This window comes from Lissotriton vulgaris, chromosome 6 (genome assembly GCF_964263255.1).
Source record: "Lissotriton vulgaris chromosome 6, aLisVul1.2, whole genome shotgun sequence".
NCBI lineage: Eukaryota > Metazoa > Chordata > Amphibia > Caudata > Salamandridae > Lissotriton > Lissotriton vulgaris.
In genome coordinates this window covers 498531625-498559118 of record NC_141694.1, presented here as the reverse complement: position 1 = coordinate 498559118, position 27494 = coordinate 498531625, and the positions used below count along the sequence as shown (strand labels likewise).

At 43.8% G+C, this 27494-nt stretch overlaps 1 protein-coding gene across 1 annotated transcript in view; it reads right to left on the bottom strand.

The window, feature by feature from the left end:
- The window catches only part of LOC147707489 (CD109 antigen-like), a 943435-nt gene that overhangs the window by 526032 nt on the left and 389909 nt on the right, over window positions 1-27494 (bottom strand). The window contains exons 10-11 of the mRNA XM_086926506.1: window positions 14073-14176; window positions 12523-12768 (exon numbers count right to left, since the gene is read on the bottom strand). Of these exons, the coding sequence (XP_086782632.1) occupies window positions 12523-12768; window positions 14073-14176 (350 nt within the window). The remainder of the gene's footprint in view (window positions 1-12522; window positions 12769-14072; window positions 14177-27494) is intronic.

The following is a 27494-nucleotide window of genomic DNA, read 5'->3' as shown; positions in this document are numbered from 1 at the left end:
TATCCATTAGTGGGCTGCTCCTTTCAACATGGTACAATCGTTAAACTACTGATTGGTATATTTGACTGAACTATAAGCCCCTTGTATAGGGTACCAATGGGGTACCAAACGCCTGTAACTTAAATGTCACTAGTAGACTTTAGCACCCTTTGTGCCACACCCTTCAGTGGCAATGTAAACATGACTGCAGCACTGCCAACAGTGCCTGGCTGTGCAGGCTTTAACTGCAAATTCCACTTGTCAAAATAATCCCTTTTAACAGGCCTAAAACTCGTGTTTGAAGTATTTATGTCACCCCCAATTAAGCCTTACTGCACGTTTGGCACCTGTGGTGGGTCATTACCCATGTGGACAATGTGTAGCATGTGATACGACCACGGTTAATAAATCTTGTATGCTTAATGGGAAAGAGTTTGTATTGAAACATCATTCCAATTGTTTGACGAAGAACGTTATTTATTGTATACAATGTCCATGCAGCCTAATATACATTGGAAAGACGACACAGGAAGTGAAAAAAAGAATAGCCCGGCATCAATCAAGAATTAGATGCAAAGTGTTGATAGCACCCCTAGTAGAACACTTTACTGAAAAATCACATGGCCCCAAAGACATGAAATGGTTTGTGCTTGAGGTTATCAAGGGTTCGAAAAGGAGGACCAATGTAGATCGTCTGCTAACATTAAAAGAGAACAGATGGATATGGACCTGCAAGACGATGGTACATGGATTAAATCAATATGTGGAATGGCATAGTCTAGCAACCCTTTAAATGTATTTGTGTTACGATTTATTGACTTTGTGGTTACATCATAGATTGTGTTATTCTTTGACTGGTCCCTATGGTGAGGTCAGTGCCCAAGAGACTCGAACTTTGACTACTCCAAGTTCATCGTTTTTTATGTAGAGGTTCCACATGTAATATACTTCTTTAGATTTATGGCATTAATTGGTGTTGTTATTGGGAGAATGTATTTTTAATTTGATTGTATCCCATAGCAACTAGGTCCTTTTGGATATTCCCCCTCACCACTCCAATATGGCCACCATTCGTTCATGCGCGCCTGTAATTATTTGCGCATGCGCGGACTCCGCAACAATGGTTTATCATCTTCTGGTAACAGAGTAGGGCGAACGCTAACCGATAGAGACGAGGATGTGTCCCGTCGAGAGCGGAGTGTACAAGTAAGTACCAGCGTCCTGGAGTGAGTTGTACTGAGAGGTGCTGGTAGTAGTCTGCAATTATTAATGGAGGATGGCCCCCTTTTACTTTACTTTGTAGATAAACGGTATACTATTGGAGGCATACTGTGGATTGATATCCGGGTAAACTGAAGTGCTTCTACAACATTGTGGAGGTAAGCCGGACATAAGTGATATGGGGGTGATATATGGTTATATATGGTTATAGGCACAAGTAGTGTTGTAGGGACATGCTGATTGGGCATATGCATATTGTATATTTGTACAGGAGCACGCCGGCATTGGATTGGCTATTGTTAAGATATCTCTAAGTGGATTAGGAAGATTGGTGAAATTTGACTTTGTACATAGTAAGTATTGGATTTTTGCAGATAAGTATGTACAGTCACACTGGGTGTGGTGACGGTTAATGTTAGCAGACAATTGATTATATTGGACATTAGTGGTAGGGTTTAATATATTGTATATATTGTATATTCTTTGTAGATACCTTGAGCAACACACAGTCCTGAGGATGGTCTTGGTGAGAATTACACGTTAAAGACCGAAACGTCGACGCCTTTATACTGTTTGGATTACAATCATTAACAACAGCATTTATAAAAAGATCTGATGAATGAGCTGACTGATGTTTCAGGAGCACGTTATGTATATATATGTGTAATACATATTGTACCAACGGTATAACACACTACCAGAAGCTAGATTGAATATAGTAGTGTTTTGTTGCCTATTTCCTTTTTTGTAAAAGATTTATGACTTGAATTTATTTCAAATATGATATAAAACTAAAAATAACAGATACCACGTCTCCTATGTTCCTTATGAATCAATGTACCTATTTATGACTTGATATAGAGCAAGTGATGAGATAAAATAATTCCTCAAGGTACACTTATCTATTTATCTTACTGCACATTAGGGCAGGGTGCATTGTATTTAAAAGTAGGTCATGTAAACATTAATGTTAAACATATCCTTACAGTAACCTCAAAACTAAGTTCACTGTAGTAGGGTTGAATGTTCTATAGAAAAGCATTGAGATACAATATTACGTTTACTAAATGTTATCTCCTTCTAGGAAACAGTTGTAAATGATATTTTTTGACTTTTTGAAATATTTATTTCAATCCCAATTTATGGTGCAATCGGATTTGTAATAAATATTTTGGAAAGATGACTTTCCTCTTTGCCCTGTCTGAAGTCCCTTGAAGCGAAATCTGTATTTTGTACTTCTGATAGCCAGTTATTAGCATTCTAATTGGTTGAATGTGGTGGGTACTTGCTTCCAGGACAGGGGCAAAAGGCCTTCGATGTGGGGAGGCGTTGTTGTACTCTTGACAGGATTGCCAGTGGACTGGGCCCAAGGGCTTAAGTAATTTCAAAGATGCATACAGTGTAACAAGCAGATGTAGCTAACACCTAGGAAAGCACACGTCTTTTGTCTCACCAGTCAAACTGGCCTTCATCACAGTGGGCCTCTTGTTGACATCATAGTGTCAGATCCCACTGGAGTGTCAAGGCCTGCTTGACAAGTCTGCTGAGCTTTTTGATGGTTGTGCTCACCAAGTCAATGGGTTCAGGCTATTTTGGCTGATGACTGGTGATACCCTGGCAGTTTGGGCTGGACTGTTCCCAGTTGTTCTTTTTGCATTTGTCACCCCAAGTGGCACGAGTTTGCCCAGACATGAGTCCCGTACTCACCATGCCACTGGATTCAACCTATTCCGCCTGATATGGGGTGATACCCCGAAACCAGTCCTAGAATGCTTGTTTCCATTCAGGGTGGACTTGGTCTGACAGTTCGGGCTGGACTGTTTACATGGGGAGCAGGGTCAAGACTGATTTGCATATGGCTGGGTCCAAACTGGAGTGGTATTGTGAGCAAAAAAATTATAAGGCTCAGATCTTTGACCGGAGGTGATTGGTAGACATTGTTCAGCATTCCATCCATCAATTTTTCTTTTGCATTTGTCACCCGAGTGGCACAAGTTTGACCAGACATGGGTCCTGTGCTCACTATGCCACTGGATTCAAGCTATCCTGGCTGATAAGAGGTAATACCCTGAAACTGACCTTAGGATGTTTATTTCCGATCCAGGGAGGACCTGGCCTGGCAGTTCAGGCTGGACTGTTCCCATGGGGAGCAGGGTCAAGACTGATTTGCATATCGCTAGGGCCAAATTGGAATGGCATGGTGATAAAGAAAATGATGGATTTAGGCTCAGATCTCTGAGTGAGGGTGAGTGTTTGACATCATTCAGCATTCCGGCCATCAATTGACCTTTTTGCAGGTTTTTTTTATATGGCATTGGTAGCACGCTTCAAAGGAGGGAAACGGTATGCCAACACAAATTGTGTGAATCCACTCTCTGATCACTGAAATCTCAGCTTTGTCCTATTAGACATCTGTGTCTGAATTTGTTGAGGGTTCAGGGACTTCCTAAAGCTGTTTTTTTAGTGCTAGGTGTGGGAGGACTTTGGGATTTCCATAGTATGCCCCCCGCACACACACACACACAGCCACCTTGAACTGCCCACAGTGGGTAGGGTTGGCTCTGGAGCCTTAATCCCATTGGTTAGGGTGTCCCTGGGGGTCATTCCCACCCACTGGCCATGTGGCATCTCCAGGAACCCACTTCAAAACACTCCTGGACCTGTGAAAGGATTAGAAGTGGACTGAAACTGCTGTCCAAGACTTTAGAAGAGCCTTGAAAATTGGACCTGCTCTCCCTCTTGTACCCAAGAAAAAGATGTGGACTCACCGGGTCATAAAACTGAGCTGCTGTTAAAGCCACAGGGACAGGAGAAGCTACAAGAAGCCTTTTTTCTGAAACCGCCCAGCTAACCAGTGGCAACTGGACCTAGGCTGGACCCTTCTGTTGGCCTCTGCCTGCCACCCTGGAGTGCCTCCCCTGATGTCCTCAGGTGTTTAAAGTGCACTTCTTTGGTGTATAGCGGATCGAAACGTCGTCTACTTTTTCACTCTGACCCATATGATTATGCAAAATTGGGTCTTGAGTACAGTAGTGCTGTTTTCGCCAAATTGTGACTTTGATCATATGTAATTTGATTTGCCACAAAATGTTCTTTGTCTGTGTGTCTTTACCTGTCTAGGTGTGCCCCATTGGGGACCCCTATTGATGTATTTTATTCTCATATAATAATAAACAATTTTTTAATTGGATTACTCCCGGGCTTGATTTTTTGTGGACCTAGAGTATTATTTACCCCTATTCACTGTCCAGGGAACTTTGTTCCTTATAGCTTAAACTACCCTTGGTGCCTAGATATCCTTGGGTCTCCCTTGTTTCTTGAAACATTGCATACACTATGTGACTCTGTTGCTGCTTTAATGCTTTCTACAAACTGCCTGAAGGTGAAAGCTAAATATCCAGATGCAACCAAGGAAGCAGTTACCATTAGCCTGAGTGCAAGACTTGTAGCCCCAGTGCATGGCTACTGCCTTTGATGTGTGGGTCCCACAGGTAGAGAAGAGTAATCCTCCTTCACCTGAGGGTAGATATTCAGTGATTGCACTTGTCTGATGGATCACATGTATTAATAAACAAAATTGGACAAGTCCTTCTTCTGGTTTTCAAGTCCTTTAAAGAGAAGAGCGCAACCAACTCCAAGTAGTTTTTAGGAAACTCCTTGCCCACCTACCTAGTAGGTGGCATGCTTCATAATTGGGGCCCAGCTGGATTACCTAGCGCAATCCAGCTGTGCTTCAACGCCTGAGTTACAGCGGAGCAGGTTGTTTGTGTAAGGAAAGTGAAGTGCTAACTGAAGTGCAGTTATGTGTTAAAAATTGTCTCTAGGTATAACCCTCATAAAAGCTTTAATGACACGGCCCTGGGACAAGGGATAAAAACATTCATGGGATCCTCTTGAGGTTTTTTAATGTACCTCAGTATCCCAGTTAAAATATAGGTCTACTAGTTTCTGCCTTTAGGTTGGATCATAAGGCTTTCTTCAGCACCAAAAAGGTGTGTGTGACCCAAAAACTGGGTTCACAGTGGTGATAGTATCAGCACACACCCTAAAGTGTGCTGTGAGTGTAGTGGATTGTTTACTTACAAATCCTTTTGTTTTGGAGAAATGTGCCAATATGCGAATAGATGTATAGCACATAACATGCCAATACAATGCAAGTGTTTAATTACCCCCTGGACCCCTGTATAGTTTAGCTCCACCGGGGCACATTGTAGCTATGCGTGGTCATTCTGTAGGTCACTATCATGCATGCTCTCACGCAGCCACATGCATGATTTCAACATCTACACATCAAAGAGTGTCATAAGCATTAATGCATGTCTGAATCAACAAACGACCGGTATTTGCAATTCTTTCTTTACAGGTACTCCAAACAAAGGATTTGTAAGTAAATAATTCACTACACTCACAGCACACTTTAGGGTGTGTGCTGATACTATCACCACTGTGAACCCAGTTTTTGGGTCACACCTTCAGCACCTTTTTGGTGCTGAAGAAAGCCTTATGATCCAACCTAAAGGCTGAAACTAGTAGACTTATATTTTAACTGGGATACTGAGGTACATTAAAAAACCTCAAGAGGATCCCATGAATGTTTTGAACCCTTGTCCTAGAGCCCTATCATTAAAACTTTTATGAGGGTTATACCTAGAGTCCATTTTTAACACATAACTGCACTTCAATAAGCACTTCACTTTCTTTACACAAACAACCTGCTCCACTGTAACTCAGGCGTTGAAGCACAGCTGAATTGCACTAGGTAATCCAGCTGGGCCCCGATGAGGAAGCATGCCACCTACTAGGTAGTTGGGTGAGGGGTTTCCAAAAAACTACTTGGAGTTGTTTGCGCTCTTCACTTTAAAGGTTTTTGTCAGAAACATAGACCTGAAAACCAGAAGAAGGACTTGTCCAATTTTGTTTATGAATACATTTTTTAGGGAAGAGGACAAGTCATTTGTTTCCTTACTCTCTTTTTGTTTCTATATGACGGATCACATGTACATTTCACCATAATGGCAGAATTTCCAAGTGAGCACATCCCATTTATAAGGACAAAATGTTATTTTTGGTTGAACCAGAAAGTGACTGTACCTCGTAAATTATGATGATTGGGTATCTACGTTTCACTAAGATGCGCAAATAAATTTCTAGGTTATTAACCTTAACACAAGTGTGGTGATGCACACTAGAAACACATCACCTTTGAAATATTCCAGTTTGAACGGATATTTGCAAGAATGATGGCAGACTTCAAAGCAGGCAACTGGACGACATTAAGATGAGAGGTCTAAAACTGTTCTGAGAAAACGTCTATTCTGAGTTCCGATACTGTATTATGGTGCTTCGGTGAAATATTTTTAGTATTAGAAGTGTCATGGGTGGTGATTCATCCTAAGGTAAAATATCTTTGTGTAGATCCAGAAAGAGATGAGACTGAGTAGTGATCAACACCCCTCCTATAAAAAAATGAATCCTGATAGAGATGATAGAGGTATCCTAGGAATTCCATAGCACTTACTCACTTACTCAAAAGAGTATTTTTTTATTAGGAGTGCAAATAATGTTTCATGAAACATTGCAAAACATTTGATTGACTAGTGTGCTAAGATAATGCTTAGATGCTGTACGAATTTCACATGCCCAGTGTGAACCCCTAAAAATCGTTTTCTGTGCCTCAATTATGACCTCTGCAGGGAACTGAGGTCGATATTTTGCATTATTTCTCATGTGCTTGTGTTAAAGTGGGTCAACCCTTAATCGCAGTAAAAATTACACTCTTGTAAAAAGTGAGGCTTTTAAAATGTACACTAGAGTAGTATTTAAATTAAAACTGCACACCCAATATGTGTTCCTAGTGCATTTGAGAAAAATCCCGGCAATCTGTTGTGCTACTTTTAAATTTAGTTTTAAGAGAAACAAGTGCCTTTGTCTTCCTTTGTAATGGACTGAGTCAACAAAACCTATAGTCACAATTCTCATTTTCACCTCTAAGGGGAATTAAAGCAATAATGCTGGGATGGAAAAGTCCTCTGCGTGGTGATGTTGATGGACGTGTACCCCTGCTCTGAGTGCCCAACTATCCTGTTGTGTGGATCCCTAATGCCGATTTTTACTGTCATAGGCAAACACGGATCATGCATGACATAGGCCTGTCTCACAGATTGCCGTCTTGTTGGACCAAGAGGGGTGCACAAAGCTTTACCCTCATTGTGGAAGAAGGCTACTGCCTTCCCAGGAGTTGAGCTGCACGAGCACGTGTACAGATCACGGGTAAACAGGTCATATTTTAACCTGTGTCAATGGAGGCCTACAGGCTCACTCACTTTTTTTAAGTTCTGCTGTTGTGTGCTTAACTCACCCTTTGCCTACATCAGTTAGATGTAAAGTACTGTGCAGCGCAGGAGTGGTGAATCTGTGATGGTGGTATGTTTACCTGGGAAGGGTCCAGTACAGGGATAGAGCAGTGCTGTGCAGTACATGCATAGTGAGTGCCTGTAAAGGTGTACCTATGCCTGTGAGGATGCAATACATGACAGATGTAGTGATGTGCATTGTGTGAACAGTGGAAGCATGTGCTGGGTATGTGTGTGGGTGCGTGAACAGTGGAAGCATGTGGTGGGTTTGAATGTGCTTGCAAAAAGTGTAATACATGAAAGGCTAAGTGTTGTGCAATGTGTGCATGATATATATGTGTACTAAGAGTGTGTGCTTGTTAATAGCACACCATGGCACAACATATACATGCTACAGTACTGAACAGTGTGCAGAGCGATTGTCAGTGCAGAATAGTTCTGTGTCTGTGCAGGTCCAATGCATGGAGGTAACTGTACTGAATATACACTGAGTGCAAGTGTGCCCGCAATGGTACATTACATGGAGGAGCCTGCATTCCTTTTTTGGGAAGCCCAGACCTGCCTGGTGAACACATGAGGAGTAGAGCAATCTCCCATGACATATTTATGTATTGCTGCATTCCTGTGAGCTGGGTGGAACACAGTGGGGAAGAGAAATAGAGAGAGTCCCCCCCTTGTACACGTTGAAGGGTGCTCTTTGATTCAGTGAGAGATCACAAGTAATGTTACTGGACACAACTCAGGATGGAGATGGGGCTAGTGAGGGAATTATAAAGAGGAGGGCTGGAAGCCTGGGATTAATATTTTGATGCACATATCACTGTAGCTGACATCCATGTGAGAACTTTAGTCACTCCTATGGCCTGTGTTGTGAGGCGACATTCTAGATGAGTCTCTCCTGCTGTGACAGAGAAGCTTTTCAAGAAGAAGAATCCCAACATAAACTTCGAAGATCCAGACCCTAAATCACATTTGGTGTCTGGAATAGAACTAAAACAATGAGAGGTTTAGACACTATGCATCTGTCATCTGCCAGATGGCTTTTGTGAGGAGAGGAAGTGATGCAAGACTTTTGCCTGTGACCAGGACTGGGGGCCAAGGCCTGCCAGTCTCCCTCCTTGGTGAGGGGACATTACCTAGGGAATCCAAGATCGCCTTCTCTGGAGCATTCAGCACCAGCGCCTGCCTGCTTGACGAGACCAGTGTGCCCTGTGAGGAAGAGAAGAACATTGGTGGGAGGGAGGTCCATTGGGGAGCCCTGCCAAGAGGCCACTCAGTGTGAGGTGCAAGGAGAGGGCTGTGCACTGAACAGGTCTTTGCCCTTGCTCATGATTGGATTGGTGACCCCCCATATGCCAGGAGAGGGCCACCATGAACTTAACCGCAAATTGAGTGCCTTGCGCAGAGTATGAAAAAAAACACCTTGAATGAGTGCCCAAATATATCAGGAGGCGCCACCATGGAAGTTAGTGCTGCTGCAAAGTGGCATGAACTGCGTGGGTCTTAAAAGTCCCCCACATGCCAGGAGGAGCTGCCTTGGTATAGGTGGTTGTGCAGTGAAGACCAACCCTTTACCGGCAGGCATCATGACAACTCCATTTGGCAGTAGGGGCTGCCGGTACCAGGTACTTAAAAATGTCTGGGGCGTCACTCAGAAAACTGAAGCTGAGACCTGCAGGTCGGGAATAAGCACTGAGACCTGACCCTTACATGCCCCATGAACTCCAGAGGAAGTCGACAGGACAACCCTCCATCTCAACGACCATGTTGGGAGCATCCAGATAAACTTTTTCCCACTTCCCCCATTTGAGGAAACACTGAACTTACAGCATCAACAGAACCCAGAAGCACCTCTGATCACTTTTGGAGCTGGATGTGCAGGTCGGGAAAAGGCTACGTCTCCTGGTTGGTGCAACACGCTCTGCGTGCAGATTAATTTGACCGAGCAATACTGGAGCATTGCAAGTGCCCGCTGTCAGAGCGCCCGCCGAAACACTGATCACTTCCTTGCTACTGAAGTGGGTAAGACTTGATATGAGCTTTCCACGACCCGGGGAACTAACTTCTAAAGTTGCTGCCCACCATAGATACTTTTGACTGTTTCCTAAAAGTCAGAGTGGACTCTTGAGTAAGGCCTACTAGTAAGCATTCCTTGGATGCAGCCACCAGTGAACGGAGAATAACCCCAACCACATTAAAAGGAACGGGGCGGGAAAGGGATTTGCCAATTAAACAGTAGAGGAGGCTATGTTATTGCTTTTGACTGTTGTAACACTTCTTTGAATGTGTAGTTAGAAATAAAATACTTCTTTTAATATAAAAACAGGTATATGACTGGACATTCATTTATTGACATTCCTGAGTGAACTTTGAGTTATGAGTTGTGTTCACTAACCAGGATCTACACTTCCTTCCAAGAGAGCACAGCTACCACAACATTCAAATACTGAAGGGATACTTGGCCCAGTTCCTTAGGATCCATAGTAGATCAGGCTCAGGGACATCAGGAGTAACAGGCCTTAACAACCACGGTTGGACCCAGTAGCCCCTGTATGCCCTGTGGCCGTCTGAAAGGGGTTATGGAATGTTGAATGTTATGTTAAAAGAATTTGTAAAGCGCACTTACAACGGGGTGGTTTCATGGCGCGGCTTTGATTGATAACCAAGTCCTGGAAAATTATTCAAAAGCCTGTCAGAATATCCAAGTCTTGAGGAGGCTCCTAAAACCAAGGAGATTGGTGCAAAAGCGAATTTCAGAGGGGAGGAAGTTCCAAAATGTGGGGAACAAAATAGCGAACCTGGCACCACCAGTGTGCTTCAATTTAAAAGGTGGGATGGACAGAAAATGCTTATGGGCTGAGTGGAGATTGCGTGTGGGGATGTGCTTGTTAATCAAGTTGTTCACACATTTAGGGCTTCTACCATTGAGTGATTTAAAGATGAGACACCCAACATTGAAGGCACAGCATTGAAGACCTGGGAGCCAATGTAGTTTCCTTAGAAGAGCAGTGACATGGTAGTGTCTATGTTGATGAAGAATCAGACGTGCAGCCTGGTTTTGTACCATCTGCAGACCTTTGGATAGGTAAAGGGGGATGCCAAAGTATAGCGAATTGGCATAGTTGACATGGGACATACCCATGGTGATGATCACCTGAATCTGAGCTTCATGGGTAAGGAATCTGCAGATCGTTTTTATTTTCCTGAGTTGAAAAAAACAGGTGGAGATCACACACCCAATCTGAGTCCTGACTGATTATTACCCCAAGGCTCTTGGCCGAGCTGGATGGAGAAGGGGAATGGCACGGCTCCCTGGGCCAGTAGAGAGGGCCCCAGGGATTTTTAGAGATACCACCTGTTCAAACCAACTCCGTCTTATCCGGGTTTAGTTTTAAATGTTTGCTGTTCATCCATTGACTAATGAACAGCATGGTATACACTGATTCCAGGGAATTGCTGATGGAAAAGATACGTTGAAAATCATCAGCACAATTAAATGTACAGACTTGCCGCTCTTTCAGGGCTAGGACAAGAGGGAGGAGGTAAAGATTGAACAACAGGGGGGAAGTAAGGAGCCCTGTGGGACTCCACAAGAAATTCTGATTCTGGGGGCAGTAAACTGGGCAGTGGAGACTGCCTCGGAGCGATTTTCCAAAAAGGAGCTTTTCCAGCCCATAGCAGGTCCCGAAATTCCTGCGTACCTCACACGGTCGACCAGAGGATTATGGTCGACCGTGTCAAAGGCTGCAGAAAGATCAAGCAAAACAAGAGCGTGCGAGGAGCCATTGTTGGCCTCCCTACAAAGAGTATCCAACACTGTAAGGATCACCGCCTCAGTGTAATGAGCTGCTTCCTTGAAAGTTGCAGGGACTATGCCCTGGGACAGCGACTCATTTAAGAGATTGAGGGCTGAACCGGGGAGGGCAATGAATATTTCTTTCTAGATGCTAGGGGGACAGCAATCACTGGGGGAGCCAGATTTAACTTTAGAGAGGAGGTCCACAAAAATCTGCTCACTAATTGTAGGGAATTGCGTAAGGGTACTATAATTTCGGGTAGTACAAGAAGTGAAATCCAGATTTTGGCAGGCAGGAATGCTGGACTTGATTTTTTAAATGTTATCAATAAAGAAAAAATTCAATAAATTGCAGAAGGTTTGGGAGGAGTAGGCTTGATTGAGACTCTATCAGGGTTAGATAACTCATTCACAATGGCGAAAATCTCTTTTGAACGATTGGTAGTGGTCAAGATTTTAAAAGAAAAGTATGCCTGACAGACATGGTCTCTTGCTTTTGATCTCATACAAAGGAAACAATATATTTACCTATATTTGGCCACACCCTAACTGGCTTGCTCTAAGTGGTGCAGGAGCCTCCTAGTACTCTAGCCTACCTTTACCGTGTGGGGCCTTGTTGGTAGACTGTGCTGAGCGGGGGTACTGTAACCTTGGATGGTTGCAATAGTAACCTCTTGTAGTTCATATAACATCAGTCATCTGTCTTGTCCTCACCTAGTGAAAATTTTCCTTTTCGTCGGCCTACCATGGCTAAGGAGCTTCTCTGCTCCTCCACACAAGGGTATGGCAGGTGATTGAGCTTTAAAATAAACACCAGGTGTAAACTTTCTGAACCTGACAAACTCTTCCTGAGGGGAAAAACATCAAGCCACAATTGAACTTGAATGCTTGACAGTGAAATGGTTCAATGAGGAGTTCCTTTATTTTCTATTAGAATGACACTTCACGTTTTTCTTACAGAAAATGCTTCTTTGGTACGACCAAGGTGCTTCACCGTGTAAAGCCAGCAAGAAAGGGCCACAAAACGTTAAAAACACAGACATATGCTTTGTCATCTGTTGTCCCATTCGAGATCCTTAGCTCTATTTCAAGCACGATTTGGTAACAGTCATCAAACGCAGCAGTTTTTAATCAAACAGTTGTAATAGGAAGGTCCTGATTCAGTCTTATTACCTGCATGGTGATCACTGCTGTTGATTCCAACACTGGAAATTTAATTTTTAATAGGCCGGTCTCTGGAAAGGCATACTGTTGCTGATCCCGTGTGTCAGGCGGGGTAGATGGCGCATCGTAAACAACCAGTCCGCCATCCCATGAATTCCATATATGTTCATACGCTGATTGGATTATTAGTATTGACACATTCTGGTCCCGCTCCTGTTTTGTCATCGGTTGCATATCACTTCTCATTATTTGTATCTGTAAAATAAGAGAATGTCAAGGTAAACTTGCTTATTCTGAACTGGGTCAAACAGGAAGAGGAATGTGCGAAGTGCAACTTTTGTTTCTCTGAATGCACCAAACCCACCACTCCTCCAACTAGCCAAGTTCAGAATACATGTAAAGATATTATTGTACTTTGACGTTTTAGTTCCGAGGTCAAATGGTTTTAGCAGCCTATCAGGTTTCAGGCCAGTTACACTAAAAACAGGAGCCTTGGATCAGCCCCTTCAGCCATTGCTTGATTGACATGGTAAAGGAGTGTCTGTATCTGGCATTGCAGTATATGATGGCCTCAGTCTACTGGGCAGCGAGCCATAGATAGGGTACTCCGAGCACATGCATGTGAGTTCCCCACGGTGTAGCTCAGGTGAAGGGGAGTGGACTGCCAGCAGTCGTAGCATGAAGCAATGAATAGAAAATAAAACTGGGCACTTATGTTTGAGGCGGCAATCCCATCATGCAAGATTATCGCCACATGAACATGATAACATAAGGAGGTGACCTAAACTAACAATTCAGTAAAGAGTTCACCACTGCTGTCCCACCAGCCTTGTAAGTGGTAAAGTGCATGGCTCAGCGAGGAAGATAACTCTAAGGATGCCATTGATGTCATATTCCTGCCCGTCTCGAGAGTCACACTTGACTTCAATTGTCACATTTTAAGTCACCCTAATGTCACCTTAACAGCCCCACTGGCTTAACCGAGTTGCACTCTTGATCAACTCAGTGACCTCACTAACTTTAATGGTGACAAAATAAAGGTCTATGTAATGGATTTACAGCTATTAATAGAGTTGCATACAAAATCCACTCAATGCCCTGGTGTCATTGATGGAGTGGATTCCAGGTCAGCTCATTGCTCTCGCTCATTTGAATGAAGTGACATTTCTAGTTAACTCAATAGCTCCAGTGACCATACTGGAGTCCCAATCCAGGTCAATTCAATGGACCTACAGACTTTACAGCCACATTCCTAGCGAAGTCAATGCCTAGTGGCCCTGACTTTAACGGAGTCACATTCTTGGTGAACATAATGGCCTCACAGACTTAGATGAACTCCCATTGCAGGTCAGCTCAATGGTGCCACTGACTGCAATGACACCACTACATGGGTCTGGCTCTGTCCTATTTGTGTGAAAAAAAGGTAGGAACATTTTTGTGGACCTATAGTCAAATATGTGCAAAGTGAGACATTTCAGAATGATGGCAAACATCATCAGTTGATCAGGGAAGTACATATTATTTGACAGCAGGGTACTGAAAGGCTGCTCTTCACATACCTTTACTGTATAGTTGAGATGTGGTTTGAAAGGTCCGGCATTATCAAGTATTCTGTAATCACTGTTTGCAAAAGAAACTATTTTCGATCCCTTGACTTCCATACCTGCAAGAAATCATCGAAAATATCAGAGAAAGGACCACATTTGTATCCATTTATAACAAATGTTACTTTGCATGTTTTCAAAACCCAATTTCTCTTTAGGTTTCGCTTGCGCTGTGCTTGTGAAATCTCTTGTATTTAATATGTTTTAAAAGTGGGCTCTTATCAGTTCCCATGGCTGAATAGCTGTGTTTAACTGCTTTTGTGTGGAACTATTTTTTTTTAACTTCCCCTGGCTGCACACATTTGTGATACTTATCTTCAACTAAAGCTGTTCACAATCCTGAAGCCCCATACACTGTTAATATAAGAACTCTTCCCACAGGCAAGGCAGACAGCTTCTAACTGAATGGAGGAATTCTAGCTTCTTATTATTTTGTTGTGTAAAGCAGATGCCTCAGCACGTTTGTGGGATTTCCTATTCATGCCTCAGCGCTTTTCTTTGCAATCTGTAGGAATCGTCTCATCTATTTTGGCAACTTAATCCATTTGGTAATTATGACCAAATTCAAAATGTTGTAATAAAACATTGCATGTTAACAAAAAAGTTAATATACAAAAGCTATGCTATATTGCACTCTAACTTACAGTTACCTTGCAGGCACTATGGCCATGATTTCAATGGTGCAGCAGGTGCATTGACACAGGAGCCAAAGGGTCTACGAACCACTATAGTCACCAAATATTGCAATATTTTACTACTAAACTGGCAGTCACAAATGCAGTCCTAGGGGCATGATTTGAATGGTGCAGCAGGTGCAGTGGCACCAGGCTCAAAAGTTGTCAGAACTCCTCGAAACACATCATATTGCTATATAAGACTACTAAACAGGCAGTCACAAAGGCAGGTACTTTGCAGTTAAAGGGGACTTGACTTGAATGGTGCAGCAGGTGTAATGGCGCCGAAGCAAAAAAATCTAGGGACCCCATTAGATTATTGCTAAAATGTAATCATCATCATCATCAACATTCTTTATTTCGGCAACATTTGCCATAAAAGATAAAACACAACTTTATACAAATAAAACAGTGAATTACATCATGGACAATTAATCAGAAGTCATAAAAACAGTGACGTTATTCCTTAATACATAACATCATACGTGCAGTTTTAGGTAGTTCATAGAAGAAATAAAATTATTAAAATGTTGATTACATGTTAATATTTATTAAAATTAAACATTTATTCTACAGCCCTGGGTAGTAAGCGTCTTCTCTTCTGCCAAAAAGTTTCCAAATATCTATCTACGGCCAGCCGCGGTGCGTCCATTGGGGCGTAGGGGCGTAGCCCCACTAAGCCTGGTGGACGCACCTGCGGCAGCAGTGCAGAGAGAGAAAATAAAGCGCAGCGCAGCGCAGCGCTTCAATCGGGGGTTCGTTCTGGGACAGACCCGATGGCAGCGGGAGTGCGCAGGGGGTGGGGCTGGGTTGGGTTACATTACGTCATGATGCGATGAATGTCAGTGTCTGCCCCGAGTTGACTCTGCTGGTTGCGCATGAAGAATTTAGGGCAGAAACTAGCCCGCGCATGCTTGTTAGCTATCAAGTTGAGTAAGATGACCGAGGGGCCAGAGGGGGTGTGTCTTTAGCTGGGCTCCGTCGTTTGAGAAGGTGTCAGGGCGAGTAGTCTGTGTGCCCCCCTAGCCAATCCTGGCGCTTATGCAGCGCCAGGATTGGCTGGTCCACCGCGCCGAAAGGACAGGCAATCCATTATTGGATGCCGCTCGTGGGTGGGTGGCACACTGGTAGGCTCACTCAGGCTCAACACTTTCTTAGTCATGGCCAATCACTGTGACTTCAGCATGTGAAGCAATTCAGTGATTGGCCATGATTTCGGGGACGTGCGCGCCGTGACGTTTCCTTGTGCGCTGTGTACTTATAAGTTTCTGTAGGGGGGCAGGGCTCCCTCTCTACTCTGTCTCGTGAGTCGTGCGCGCAGGCCAGGCAGCAGTTGACTTGATTGGTGTTGACTCTGACTGACTGAGTTCAGTTGTTCGTCGTTGTGGACCGTCCCGACCGTCACTCGAGTAAGTTACGTAATGTAACTGCCTGTATGGATTTGTTCTGAAGTTCATTGCATTGTGACTGTGAGGCAACAGGTTACATGTTCTCAGTGAGCAGATTCATTGGTTGCACCGCTATTTTCTTTGAAGGCTGCTTTCTGCAGCTCGGCTCTCAGAAAGCACCATGGCGTGGATGATGTGATTATTATGGGCGCGACGCCTCCTGTCACTGTTGTCCTGTCCCGGGTCCCCGCTCCTCGCGCCTTCTCTCCAGCCAGCGCTCCTCCCTTGTCCCTTCACACCGTCCCACAGTTCCAACACAGGCAGTCATTTCTTTTTTAAAGTTAGCTCTCTGCACTCACAGTGCTTGGCAGCAAAAAATGCACTAATAAATCTATCTCTGTCTGTGTGTCACAATTTCGCTCCTTCCTGATGTCTCAACCTGCCAGTGCCACTTACGCCCAGTTTCTACCAGGCCAGCTCACAGGTCAGATAAATATTCTCTCAAATGCAACTAGGCAAGCTTAGCCGGCGCGAGGGAGGCCCGTCCAAAGACCTAAGCGGGGATGCTTTTGCAAAGCTCAGAAAGCTTTCAACTGGGAAACACAAATGGCGCAAACCCAAAGCGAGTGATTATATGTTGGAGGAGTTGCGGGGCCACACAATGACAAAACATCAAATGGAGCATGCGAAAATTAAGTTGGACGAAACTATCAAAAGTTCCTTGTAAATCAGCCACTGGAAAATTAAACTCTGAGAAAACCGGTTATTACGTCGTGGCCGATAATCAGAGTGAGGCGTGTGGTGTGTAGCCATTTTGTGCCACGCATTGGATGCGCCCTGTGGTAAGGAATGCATGTTGATTTATTGTCAACTGAACTGTACAGGGTGGGCCCGGGTTCATAGCAAAGAGGCCTGCATTCTGTGGAGACACGTGTGACTCTTTTTTCATGATTTCTAATGTACACTTGGTGTTCCATTGGCGCTGGGCATCTCTGTTGCTCAGGGTTATTTCCCCCCCACGTTTAAGTGGGCTGCTGTCTATTCCACATGCCTGGAGTACTTTTGAATCTTTGTCACCCTGTGCAGAGTGAATACCTAAACCGCCTTCAAATTGCATCCGTCCTTGTATGACTCATCTTCAAGACACAGAGCAAATGTCTTGTGTGCCAATGACCTGAGGTGTGCCAAGATCGACTCGTGATGCCAGGTTGCTCTGGCTTGCTCCTCCAGGGCGTAGAGTGTGTGGCACTGGTGTGCTGATACTGATGTACCTGTTCATAAAGAACTCTGTCGCAAGCGAATGACGTCACGTCCAATCTCCACCGCTTCGGACCATTTCTGTTGTAGGTATAATCTGTAGACTACAGGTAGTTATGTCGATACATATGCTTCCCTATGTTATAATCACTGGGAGGGAGGGTACATCCATTTTCAGCTAGCAAAACGTGGCAGGTCGAGTTGACGCTGGAATGCTGTTGCTGAAAAGCAGCGTTTGCTAGGGACAACTGTGTGTGACTAAGGAATTGTGAATTGCTGGGGGTCTGGGTCACCTAAAAGATGTCATTATATTGCCTATCAACAATGCTGAACAACTTTCAATGAGATCACGTACTGTTTTCATGGACGAATAGTAATTACCGGGGAATGGTTTAAAACATTTCCTGAAGGAACATAAAGCTGTTTTCTAAAAGTCAAGAGCACATTAAAAGGATTAGATTACCACGTAGATATGATTTTTAGATAACGCTAAAAGGGGTCCCAAATGGGCTAATGAAAAGGGATGCAATTTCTTTGATGGAAAGTGCACAGTGCTTTAAATGGGCCGGTACTCACCGGTACTGAGTACCAGCACTTCACAATTTCCGAGTGGTCAGTACCGGCACTTTTTTTTCAGTCGCGGAGAGTACCGGTACCGTGACTGATGGCATGAGAGGCTAAGGTTTGTTATCGCCTGCAATGCTGGACAAATACCCTGTGCGTTTGGATCTCGCAGACCTGAAGGGGACTTTTACAGAGATGCTGCTAATGTTCTGTAGTGCTCATTAGAATTCCACACCCTGCAGGGGTTGGGGAGCGCTTGCTTAACGCTGTGTTTAACAGGACAGGGTCGAGGCAGACCCTGCACTGTTGATTAGGCATGAAACGACCATTATGCTGAAAGTGCTTAGCACCCCCACCCCATCCCTCCTCCCCCCCTGCTAGGTGTGTGAAATAGCCTGACCTCGGGCTGCTGGTCAGTAAGACAGTCCGTCTTGTCCAAAGCCGGTTTTTGTAGGTTTGTTTTTTTCGAACAGGAGCTGCTTTCCTTTGTGTGGCTGCATTTACATAACAACGAGGAATCCCTAGGTGTGAAGGCAGCCCTGCCCAAAGAGCAATGAATAGCAGGGACTGAACGCTGCAGCACTCAAGATGCTCTCTCTGTAAATCCCAGCAGCTGACGCCCTCCTCTTCAGGAACCAGCAGACAAATGTCCTGTTGAAAAGCGCTTCCATTCCGTGCACTTTAGGCGCTTTGCACTCCCTCTTTCACAGGCGCCCATGCGGGGCCGGGAAATGTTTGCAATCCAACTTTCTTCGTTTCTTTCCCATAGATTGGTGAAACGGCGGTCGAATTGAAAAGGGAGAGAAGAGGGAGGGAGTTTACGCAGACAAAGAAAGACGTGTGAATACCCGACCACAGCCAGGCCCAACCGAATAAAGGAGTAAATGCTGAGAAGCCGCTGTTTTCATTTGGTGATCGATTTCAGACACAACCTTTCCTTACAAATACAAGGCGACAAGGTGACAACCCGAGATGACATAGAAGGAAGGGGGAGGGAAGATTGTAAAAAAGTGAGGTGACAGCTTAAGTTATAATTGCCATTTTTTTCAGATTATACCAGATAGATATTCGTTTCGTTTTTAAATGGGTGCTTAGGAGTTGTATTTTAATACAAATTCAAATCTGCTGTATTTCTTGAAGTAATTGGTTTAGTTATTAATGAACCACATGCCTGAAATTCAGGTTAAAACGCTGCCCTGCAGAATTTACAGGGCGTGGCGGAGCTTGCGTGCACTTTCACAGCTTGAAAATTGTTTTGTACTGCTTTTATTTACTAGAAACAATATTTACTAAATACAGGCCTCAACATTAAGCGTGCTCTATCAACACAAACAATGAAATACAGGACAACAAATTACAGGCCAGGTGGCAAATTTAGGGTATGGGAACATCATGGAGAGAAGAAGAGGAGGCAAGTGGGGGAAAAACAATGACAACATTTAAGAGACTTGTGGAGAAAGTAAGTGAGAGGTGGCAGTAAGAGGGGCACAACCAGGGAGAGAAGGTTAGAGGCTGGGTAGAAATGAGAGGTTAATCGTGAAAGGAGAGTAGAACCAGAAGGAGATAGGAAGAGCCTGGCCTTAGGGCAAAGGGCTAAAGCAGTGCTTTAAATGGGCCGGTACTCACAGGTTCTGAGTACTGGTACTTCTTATTTTTATCACTGCAATACTGACCCTTCGCCACTACGTAGGAGAGTACCAGTACTCATGAAATGTAAGCTCATTGGCTGCTAGTACTGGTAAGCACTAGGCTGTCCAAGAAGAAGCTGTCTCTGACAGCCAAGGCGCTTCTGTAGTCCTTAGCTCAGCCGCTTTTCTGTACCTCTGCTTATTTCTTTGTGTGTATGCACACTTGAGGATATATAGCATGGTCTCAAACAACAACAAATAACGGTATGACATTAAGAAGTTGCAAATATTACAAAACAAGGACATTTTTAACATATTACCCTGTTTGCCTTTCACTTTGTGTAATGATTTAACCTGTTTTGTTAACATAAATGCATTTCTGTTGTGTACTGATATGTGCTGCAACCGGTATAGAAGTCAATATGTATCATCATAACTTTACCTTAGCCCCGCCCATAGCCCCGCCCACTTGCCACACCTCTAGGTCATTTTAATGAGTACCTGCACTTATTTTTTCCCATTTAAAGCACTGAAAGTGCACGGTCTGACAGCTTAGCATGCAAATAGGCCGCGCATATTGTCGTGATGAATGTGCATTTTCCTCCACAAAGGATGCCAGAAATCAAATGTTTTCGTGCTGTCTTAATGGCACCAGTTCTGTGAGTGTGCAGGCTTCTTGTAAACGCGAATGACAAACAAAGTCCAAGGCCAGTTGTATCTGGTGCACAGTACAAATGAAGCTCCACAGATTGATTATGTAAACATCTTCCACAATAGCACGTTTTTGAAGGTGTTATATTTAGTATTAGGCCCCAAACATCAGGAAAACTACACATTTAACAAGGTCATGCTAATGCAGTGACATTGAGGTCTAACCAAGACGTCCATAAACTCCGCATTTCCTTCAGGATGTAGCTTAATGTTTAATTTTTGGAAAGTTCCCAGGATCACAGCTACCTTCAGTGCAGTTGGTGCAGTGGTACCGGGTCCGGGGCCAGGACAAAAAGTAAAGCTAACTTTAGGTATCCAACCAGAGCATGTAGGGGGTCATCTTCCTTGCTAACCTTCCTTTCCACACCACTGAAAGTTCAGCGACTGGTCTTGGGTACAGCACACAATACATCTTTTTTTGGCACCAGATATTTGAACAGCACCTTTAAATGGTGTTCTGCAGGTGGTACTAATAACCCGTGATATTGAGTGCAGTCAGTTCCAGTGCAATGTTGCTGGCTCTACAAATGACATCTTGCCTTGCCCGGCAATAAGAACACACATAGTGTTTCAGTAGCTAGGTACCCCACCCCCCCTTATGATGGCACCTACAGCTGCTACCTAGTATTACTGTAATGCAGCACCACCATGAGGGCAGGTGTCAATGGCCTTGAGATTCTCAATCCCAACAAAAAGAGAGAAACTTCTCAGCACCTGTGGTCCTGTGGTGTCTTAAAGTAAATGAATACCGTGTCATGAACCTTCACATCGAGGTGCTGAGGTTCAGAAACAACATTGACTTTTCAAATATTTTAAAGGAAGATTGAAGCAAACTCTTAAAAAAGTTAATATCTAATGGTTAAAACCCCCAAAACAATGAAATTATCTAGTTATAGTTTAGTGTGCTACCTATATCTTGTGTCACCACCATGCACTGCCTATGACCTCATAGGTCAAACAATGGAAGCATTTTTCTTACTGCATCCTCTTTTTAACATGAAATATCATTGTCTACTAATATTAAAAGTGGAAGTTATCTGGTAGCGCTAGTTTCTCACAGTGCCTGCCAGTGGGTGAAAAGGGTGTTTAGATGTGCTCATCCAATCCCTGGCCTCTCAGCAGAGCACTAAGAGCAATAGCCACGTGCGCCACCCACTTGTAATTGTGATTCTACTTCAAACAGTTTGAATAACATACATCGCTGTGGAAATATTGACTGGGTGAAAGTAAAACCTAGTGCTTACAGGTGAGTGGGAGTGGGTGGGGGCGAAGTGAAGATGCAAAAAAAGTACATGCAGGAGAAATTGAACACAAGGTGGTGAAGAAGAAAGAATTGTAGTGTAAGAAATGCTAAGGTGGCATCTGTAGAAAGATGTGAGGAGAAAAAGGGCACACGTGTCTGTCAGAGTGAAGTGGTGTGAGGGAAGAAAAGGCGGGTCTAGGATTCTCCGAAGTCCACTACACCTTTAAAAGACTTTAGTAATGTTTAATTCGGTCACATATATTCAGAATTGAAACATGTTCCATTCTATTCACACCAAAATCTTTGTTTTGACTCCTTTACTTACTACTTCTAATTAGCAGAAAACAAAGCCAACAGGTCTGGCTCGTTTTAGGTGTGTGTCTCAATGCAATATTAGAAAGCTCACAGAGAAGCAACACAATGCTGGCTGAGTGGGACTGCTTGAGAATCATAAAGATTTTAGTTTACATGTTTTAATCCACAGCATATTTACATAGGCCACAACTCTTGGAAAGGATTCCTAGTTTCTATTCTTAGGTCACGCCTCTTTTAGTGGCCACTTCTGGTTGTTTCATCGAACTTAAAGCCCTGCACCTCCAATAGCTGCTCCCCTTCCATGAACGTTATTAGTACGTTAGAGTGCAGGTGAAGGAGAGTTGAGGGGCAAATCCAAATAAATAAAGCTCACACCTGGTTTGAAAGTGGCAGAGTCAAGTGAGTTCAGGAATTAATTTACCAAAGAGAAGAAAAAAAAGCGCAGTATTTTCAACTAGTAAATACAGAGCTCAAAGGTTTTTGTAAATGTAAAAAACACATAGGATGGACACAGTTGGGCATTGCCTCCAATGACTAAGGATGCAGTGAAGCTGGAGAAACACGGACTTTGAACCACATTGCTCCAAAGTTTTATTTTTTATCCTTCTACTTCCCTTTCCTCTTTCCTTCCATCATCCCCGACCAGTTATTTCTAAGAATGCTCGTCACCCCTCCCTCGCCAGTTCTCACCTTCTCCAGCTGCAATAACATGCCCTTGTCCAACGCCAGACACCCCCATGCACTGCCTGCCAAAGTAAACTGCGCTTTCCCGGTGCCGCCAGACGCCTTCACTCCTTCCCGCTCGTTTTTCTCCGCACCTCCCCCACCGCTTTCTGTCTCTCACCTTCTCTCTCTTTCAGTCTCTCTAAATAGTGACTACTGCAGGCAGATGTTGGTGGGTGAGTGGGGGAGGAACGGGACGGGACTGGTGTGGCCGGGTAACGGTAAGGTGAGCTCGAGGCTTTGGGGATGGACTCTGAGCAAGTGGGACTGAGTTGTGGACTGGGAAGTTTTGAAGCAGAGAGAGCTTTAAAACATTGGCAAAGGCGATAGCTCTGGCTGAACTCCTATAAGGTCCCAAAGAGCAAGACTTATTGTTGTTTATTGTGACATGCGGATGTTAAGGTAGTGCTAATGAGGTGAAACCAATGAGCAAACAAAATGAAACGGATACTATCACAAACTATGCTGCATCACACAGCATAATTTTCCTCTTCTTGCAGCATAATTTAGTCAGCCCGCCACATACTCTATGTATCTAGTGGGTTTCAAAAATGAAATGAGCACAGCTTTCTGGCTGCCAAACATCCTCAGGGAGTATTTATTTTGACCGCTGGTTGGAGCAAATGTAAATAGGTCGGTGAGTGACTACTTTTGTCAGAGAGATCCTTTTGTTACTTGCAGTTTCTAAGTTAAAATCCTAACGTACAACAGCGAGCTATTAACTGTCATCTAAGAGCTGGATGCAAACTGCAAGGAAAAAAATGGAGCGTTATGTTTTTTCCCCACAGTCTTTGTTTAATTACCCTACTGTTTCAAAAATAAATTGTTATCTTTTCATTTTCAGCACCTGACAACCTGAAACATTACCGCATTTTGGTGCCATTTCTCAGCAAACAACAAGAGGACCCCAACCTCCTTTGCTGCTCTTTCACCCTGGCTACCACCCAGCAAACACCAGTGTTAAAGTTAAGCAAACTGATGCTATATTTTTTTACATGGGAGTTAGGGCTATGTATTGTCATTCATTGCCTCCAGCAACCACTATGGCACAGAGAGGCAGGAGCGAACACGGCTCTATTTTTAGCAGTCATTTGAGATGTATTACGATAATGCATAAGATATATGTATTTATACTGAGATTTGATATTATTGCACTGCACCTTACACATTGTACTTTGATTATTGACAGGTTTCTTTAATATATATATTGGTAATGCCAGCAACACACCATCATGAATACAGTACAAGAGCTGATTGCAAGGTCATTCCAGGCAGGGCCACTTGAACAAAAACTACAGATAAAGCAATTAGGACCTCATCAGCCTGAAATAAACCTACATCAAACTACACAGGACAGAGGAAAAATGTCAAAACGTACATTCTCAAATGCCTGGTACACAAAAGCTGATTGGCTTACAGGGTGCCCTATAAAAAATGCTCTGTTCTGCTTCCCCTGCTTGCTGTTTGGCGGTGACTTTTCTTGGACACGGCAAGGATTGGTTGACCTGAAGCACATCTCTGAAAAAATAAAGAAGCATGCGCTCACAAGAAATCATCTGGAAAGTGGCAAGATGGCGGCCGCGCTCTCGGCCGAGTGAGTTGGCGTCTACACCGCTGAGCCTTAGCGGACCCTCGATGAGTTTCTCGTTCCTGCTGTGAGAGGAGAATATCGTTTTAAAGGCCATTACTTATACGACGGATACATGACGGATTATCGGCTCACTCACAGCGGCATCTCAACTCCTTTCTGACCCGTCTGCACCGGGCGACCCCCGATATCATTCTTCTAGCGTTCCTGCAGTAACCTACCTGCTCTCATCGGCCAGGGCTGATCCTTCCTCTTTGTTACGGGCTATTGGTTCTTCTGTCCGATAACGCTCCACACTATCACTGACACGCCGAAAATGCCTCCGAAAGCTCTCACTAAAGCGGCAGCTGCTGCCATGAAATCTCGCAGCGCGGGTCGCGGTCAACAGGAGACCGACCCGAAGAACGCTATAACAGCGACTCCTGCAATGAAGCAAAAGACCCCTACTACCGACAAACACAGTTCGTTGACTCCTGTGGGCAATGTCATTAAGGATAAAACTTTGCCAGCAATGTTCAATAAACACGGAGGAAAGGGGAAAAATCCCATCACCGACGCTGAATCTACCGCCGCTGCTGTGCAAGAGGAAAATCCGACAGCTGCAGGACTCGCTACAAAGGGGGGGTGAGTACTGTGGTTTCTTTGCCCCTCATCTCACAGCATATCTCTAATGACTCCCCCCCTCTTTCTGAGTTGCCTGCTCTTGCTAATGGTATTACCCCGACTACAGAATCAGTCTCTATTACTGCTGCTATCCTAGAGCCATCTGCAGGTCAAACTTTACCACCCCAGTGCATGCTGGATAATGGAGTCCAATCTGTTACTAATCATATAACAGTTACACAGGAGTTACCTACAGTGTCGTCTCATGATACCTGGGGGTCTGAGGTTAGCGACTCTAATGAGAACTTTTATTCAGTCTCCGATCACTCTGCATCCGGGGAGGATTGTCCAGAGCTGCAGTGGTCTGACTATGACAGTGACTCCGCAGACTGGCGTGTTAATCAGTCACTGAAAGATTTGAATATCAATACTGTTCGCAAAGCCTTCGGCACTAAGCCATCATCTATCTCTAATTTGCAGGACTCCCTCAACGGCCTCTCTACTGATCAATCTGATCCAAACTCGCAGAAAACCGGCGAAGATACTGTTCTACTCATGCCAGAGGCTCCCGGAGAGGTTTCATTAGTAACAATCTATCAAACTATCCTTATGCATAGGGAGGCAACCAAACAAGAAAATACGCGAACACAGGGGGCCTGTCGCAAAATGCAGAATTCCTTAAGACGGGTTATTAAAACATGTACCGAGACTACCACGAGGGTTACCGAAGCGGAAGAAAGGATTTCTGCTTTGGAAGATGCTGCTGCTACTCAGACAGAACTAGTTACGGAGGTCAAAGAACAACGCAAGGACATTCTCTGGAAGCTTACTGATCTTGAAAACCGCGCAAGAAGGAATAATCTCCGCGTCCTTGGGATAGAGGAAAATAAAGAAGGTGACGATCCACGGCGGTTTATAGTGGAGCTTTTTTCTGAAGCCTTTCCCGAGGTTACTCAGTGGGATTGGAACCTTGAGATCCAAAGAGCACACCGCTTTCCGTTAAACAGTAGGAAACAATCCACCGCTGCAAAGAACATCTATCCTCGCGCCATTTTGATCTGCTTTAATAATTTTCTTGCCCATGAACGTATATTTGACCTTGCTAGACCTAACAAGAAACGATCCGCCAAGGGATGTCAATTTTTTGTGCGTCCAGATTTTTGTTCAGAGATGGTTACTCGTCGCTGGGACCTCCGGCAACAGATTCCTCTATTCCAGGCTAAGGGGGCCCAGGCTTATTTGCTTTTTCCAGCAAAACTGAAAGTTCTTTTTCAAGGCCAGACAAGGTTTTTCATGTCGGAGATTGTTGCTAAGGAGTTTCTGGACTCAATATAATTTAAGTTTTAGCAAATCTTTTCTGACTGAGTAACATATGATAGTAATTATTTCTTTTGTGCCTTACTTTACATCATAGTTCTCTTTTTACTCGATTACCCCTCAAATATATATATGGATTTTTCTGCTTATCTAAGCTGTTTAGGGTCATCGGTAATCTGAAAATGTGGGAACACTATGGGTTCAGCGGCGTGTGTGTAACGCTAACTCAACCATCACAAGGACTCTGGTCCTGATGCCCACTACGGGGGGAGAGGGGGGGAGTTCCCTGGGTAGGGGGGCTGGATTTCGCAGGGAGGGTGGTCCAACCGGGATGGGTTGTGGGGTGGTGGTGTGGTGGTGGTGGTGGTGGTGCTCAGAGTTGAGTATCCTGTTTTTTCATTATCTGTGTCATTTTTCAAATGCATGTGAGGTGATATCAATTTGCATACTTTTCAGCAAAAAACAGCTTGATTGTATTTTTTTTTGTCATAAAAAGTCTCATGTTTATTTACTGCTCTCGGTGTTGTATCAAACATTATGGCTGTTTCTAGATTGAAGTTTGTAACTTGGAACATATGTGGTCTAAATGATCCTAAGAAACGCAGAGTTTTCCTTGAGTTGTTAAAGATAATGCAGGTGGATATTATCTGCCTGCAGGAAACCCATATCCCATGGGGTAATCGTGCATGTCTTAGATTTTTGGGTTATGAGTTGGTGGCTTGTACCCGACAGACCTCTACAATCAGGGGAGTCGCTATTATTTTAAAGACTAAAGCTAGGACTTGTTAAAAGAGTAAAACAAGACAATTTTGGTAGATGGTTAATAGTAGAATTGTCGATTAAGGGCCGTCTTTTTTCTATTTGCTCAATCTATGCTTCTAATCTGGATGACCCACAGGCTATAAGGGATCTAAATTTAGAGCTAGCTATGTGGCCTCATCCCTTGTTTTTTTGTGGAGATTTTAATATAAATATTCCCAGTCATTTGGACATAACAAAACATAATATATATGTCGGACGGAAGCCTCAAGTTTATAAGGCACTACGGACTCTCCTGGTTGAGCATGGCTTGTCGGATACATGGCATTATCATCATCCAAATCAACCGGGTTTTACTTATTATTCGATACCTCATAGCAAAATGGTCCGCATCGATTATGTCTTTACTTCTCTTCAAATTGTTGGGTCTGGTAAGATTGAAATCAATCCAAGGACTATATCTGATCATAACCCTATCCTTTTTAGCTTTCCCTGGCATCGTCCAATTAATCAGATCAGATCATGGACATTCGATAGGAAACTCTTAGTTGATAAACTATATCAAGAACAACTTAACTCATGGATTTTAGAGTTTCTTTCAATTAAC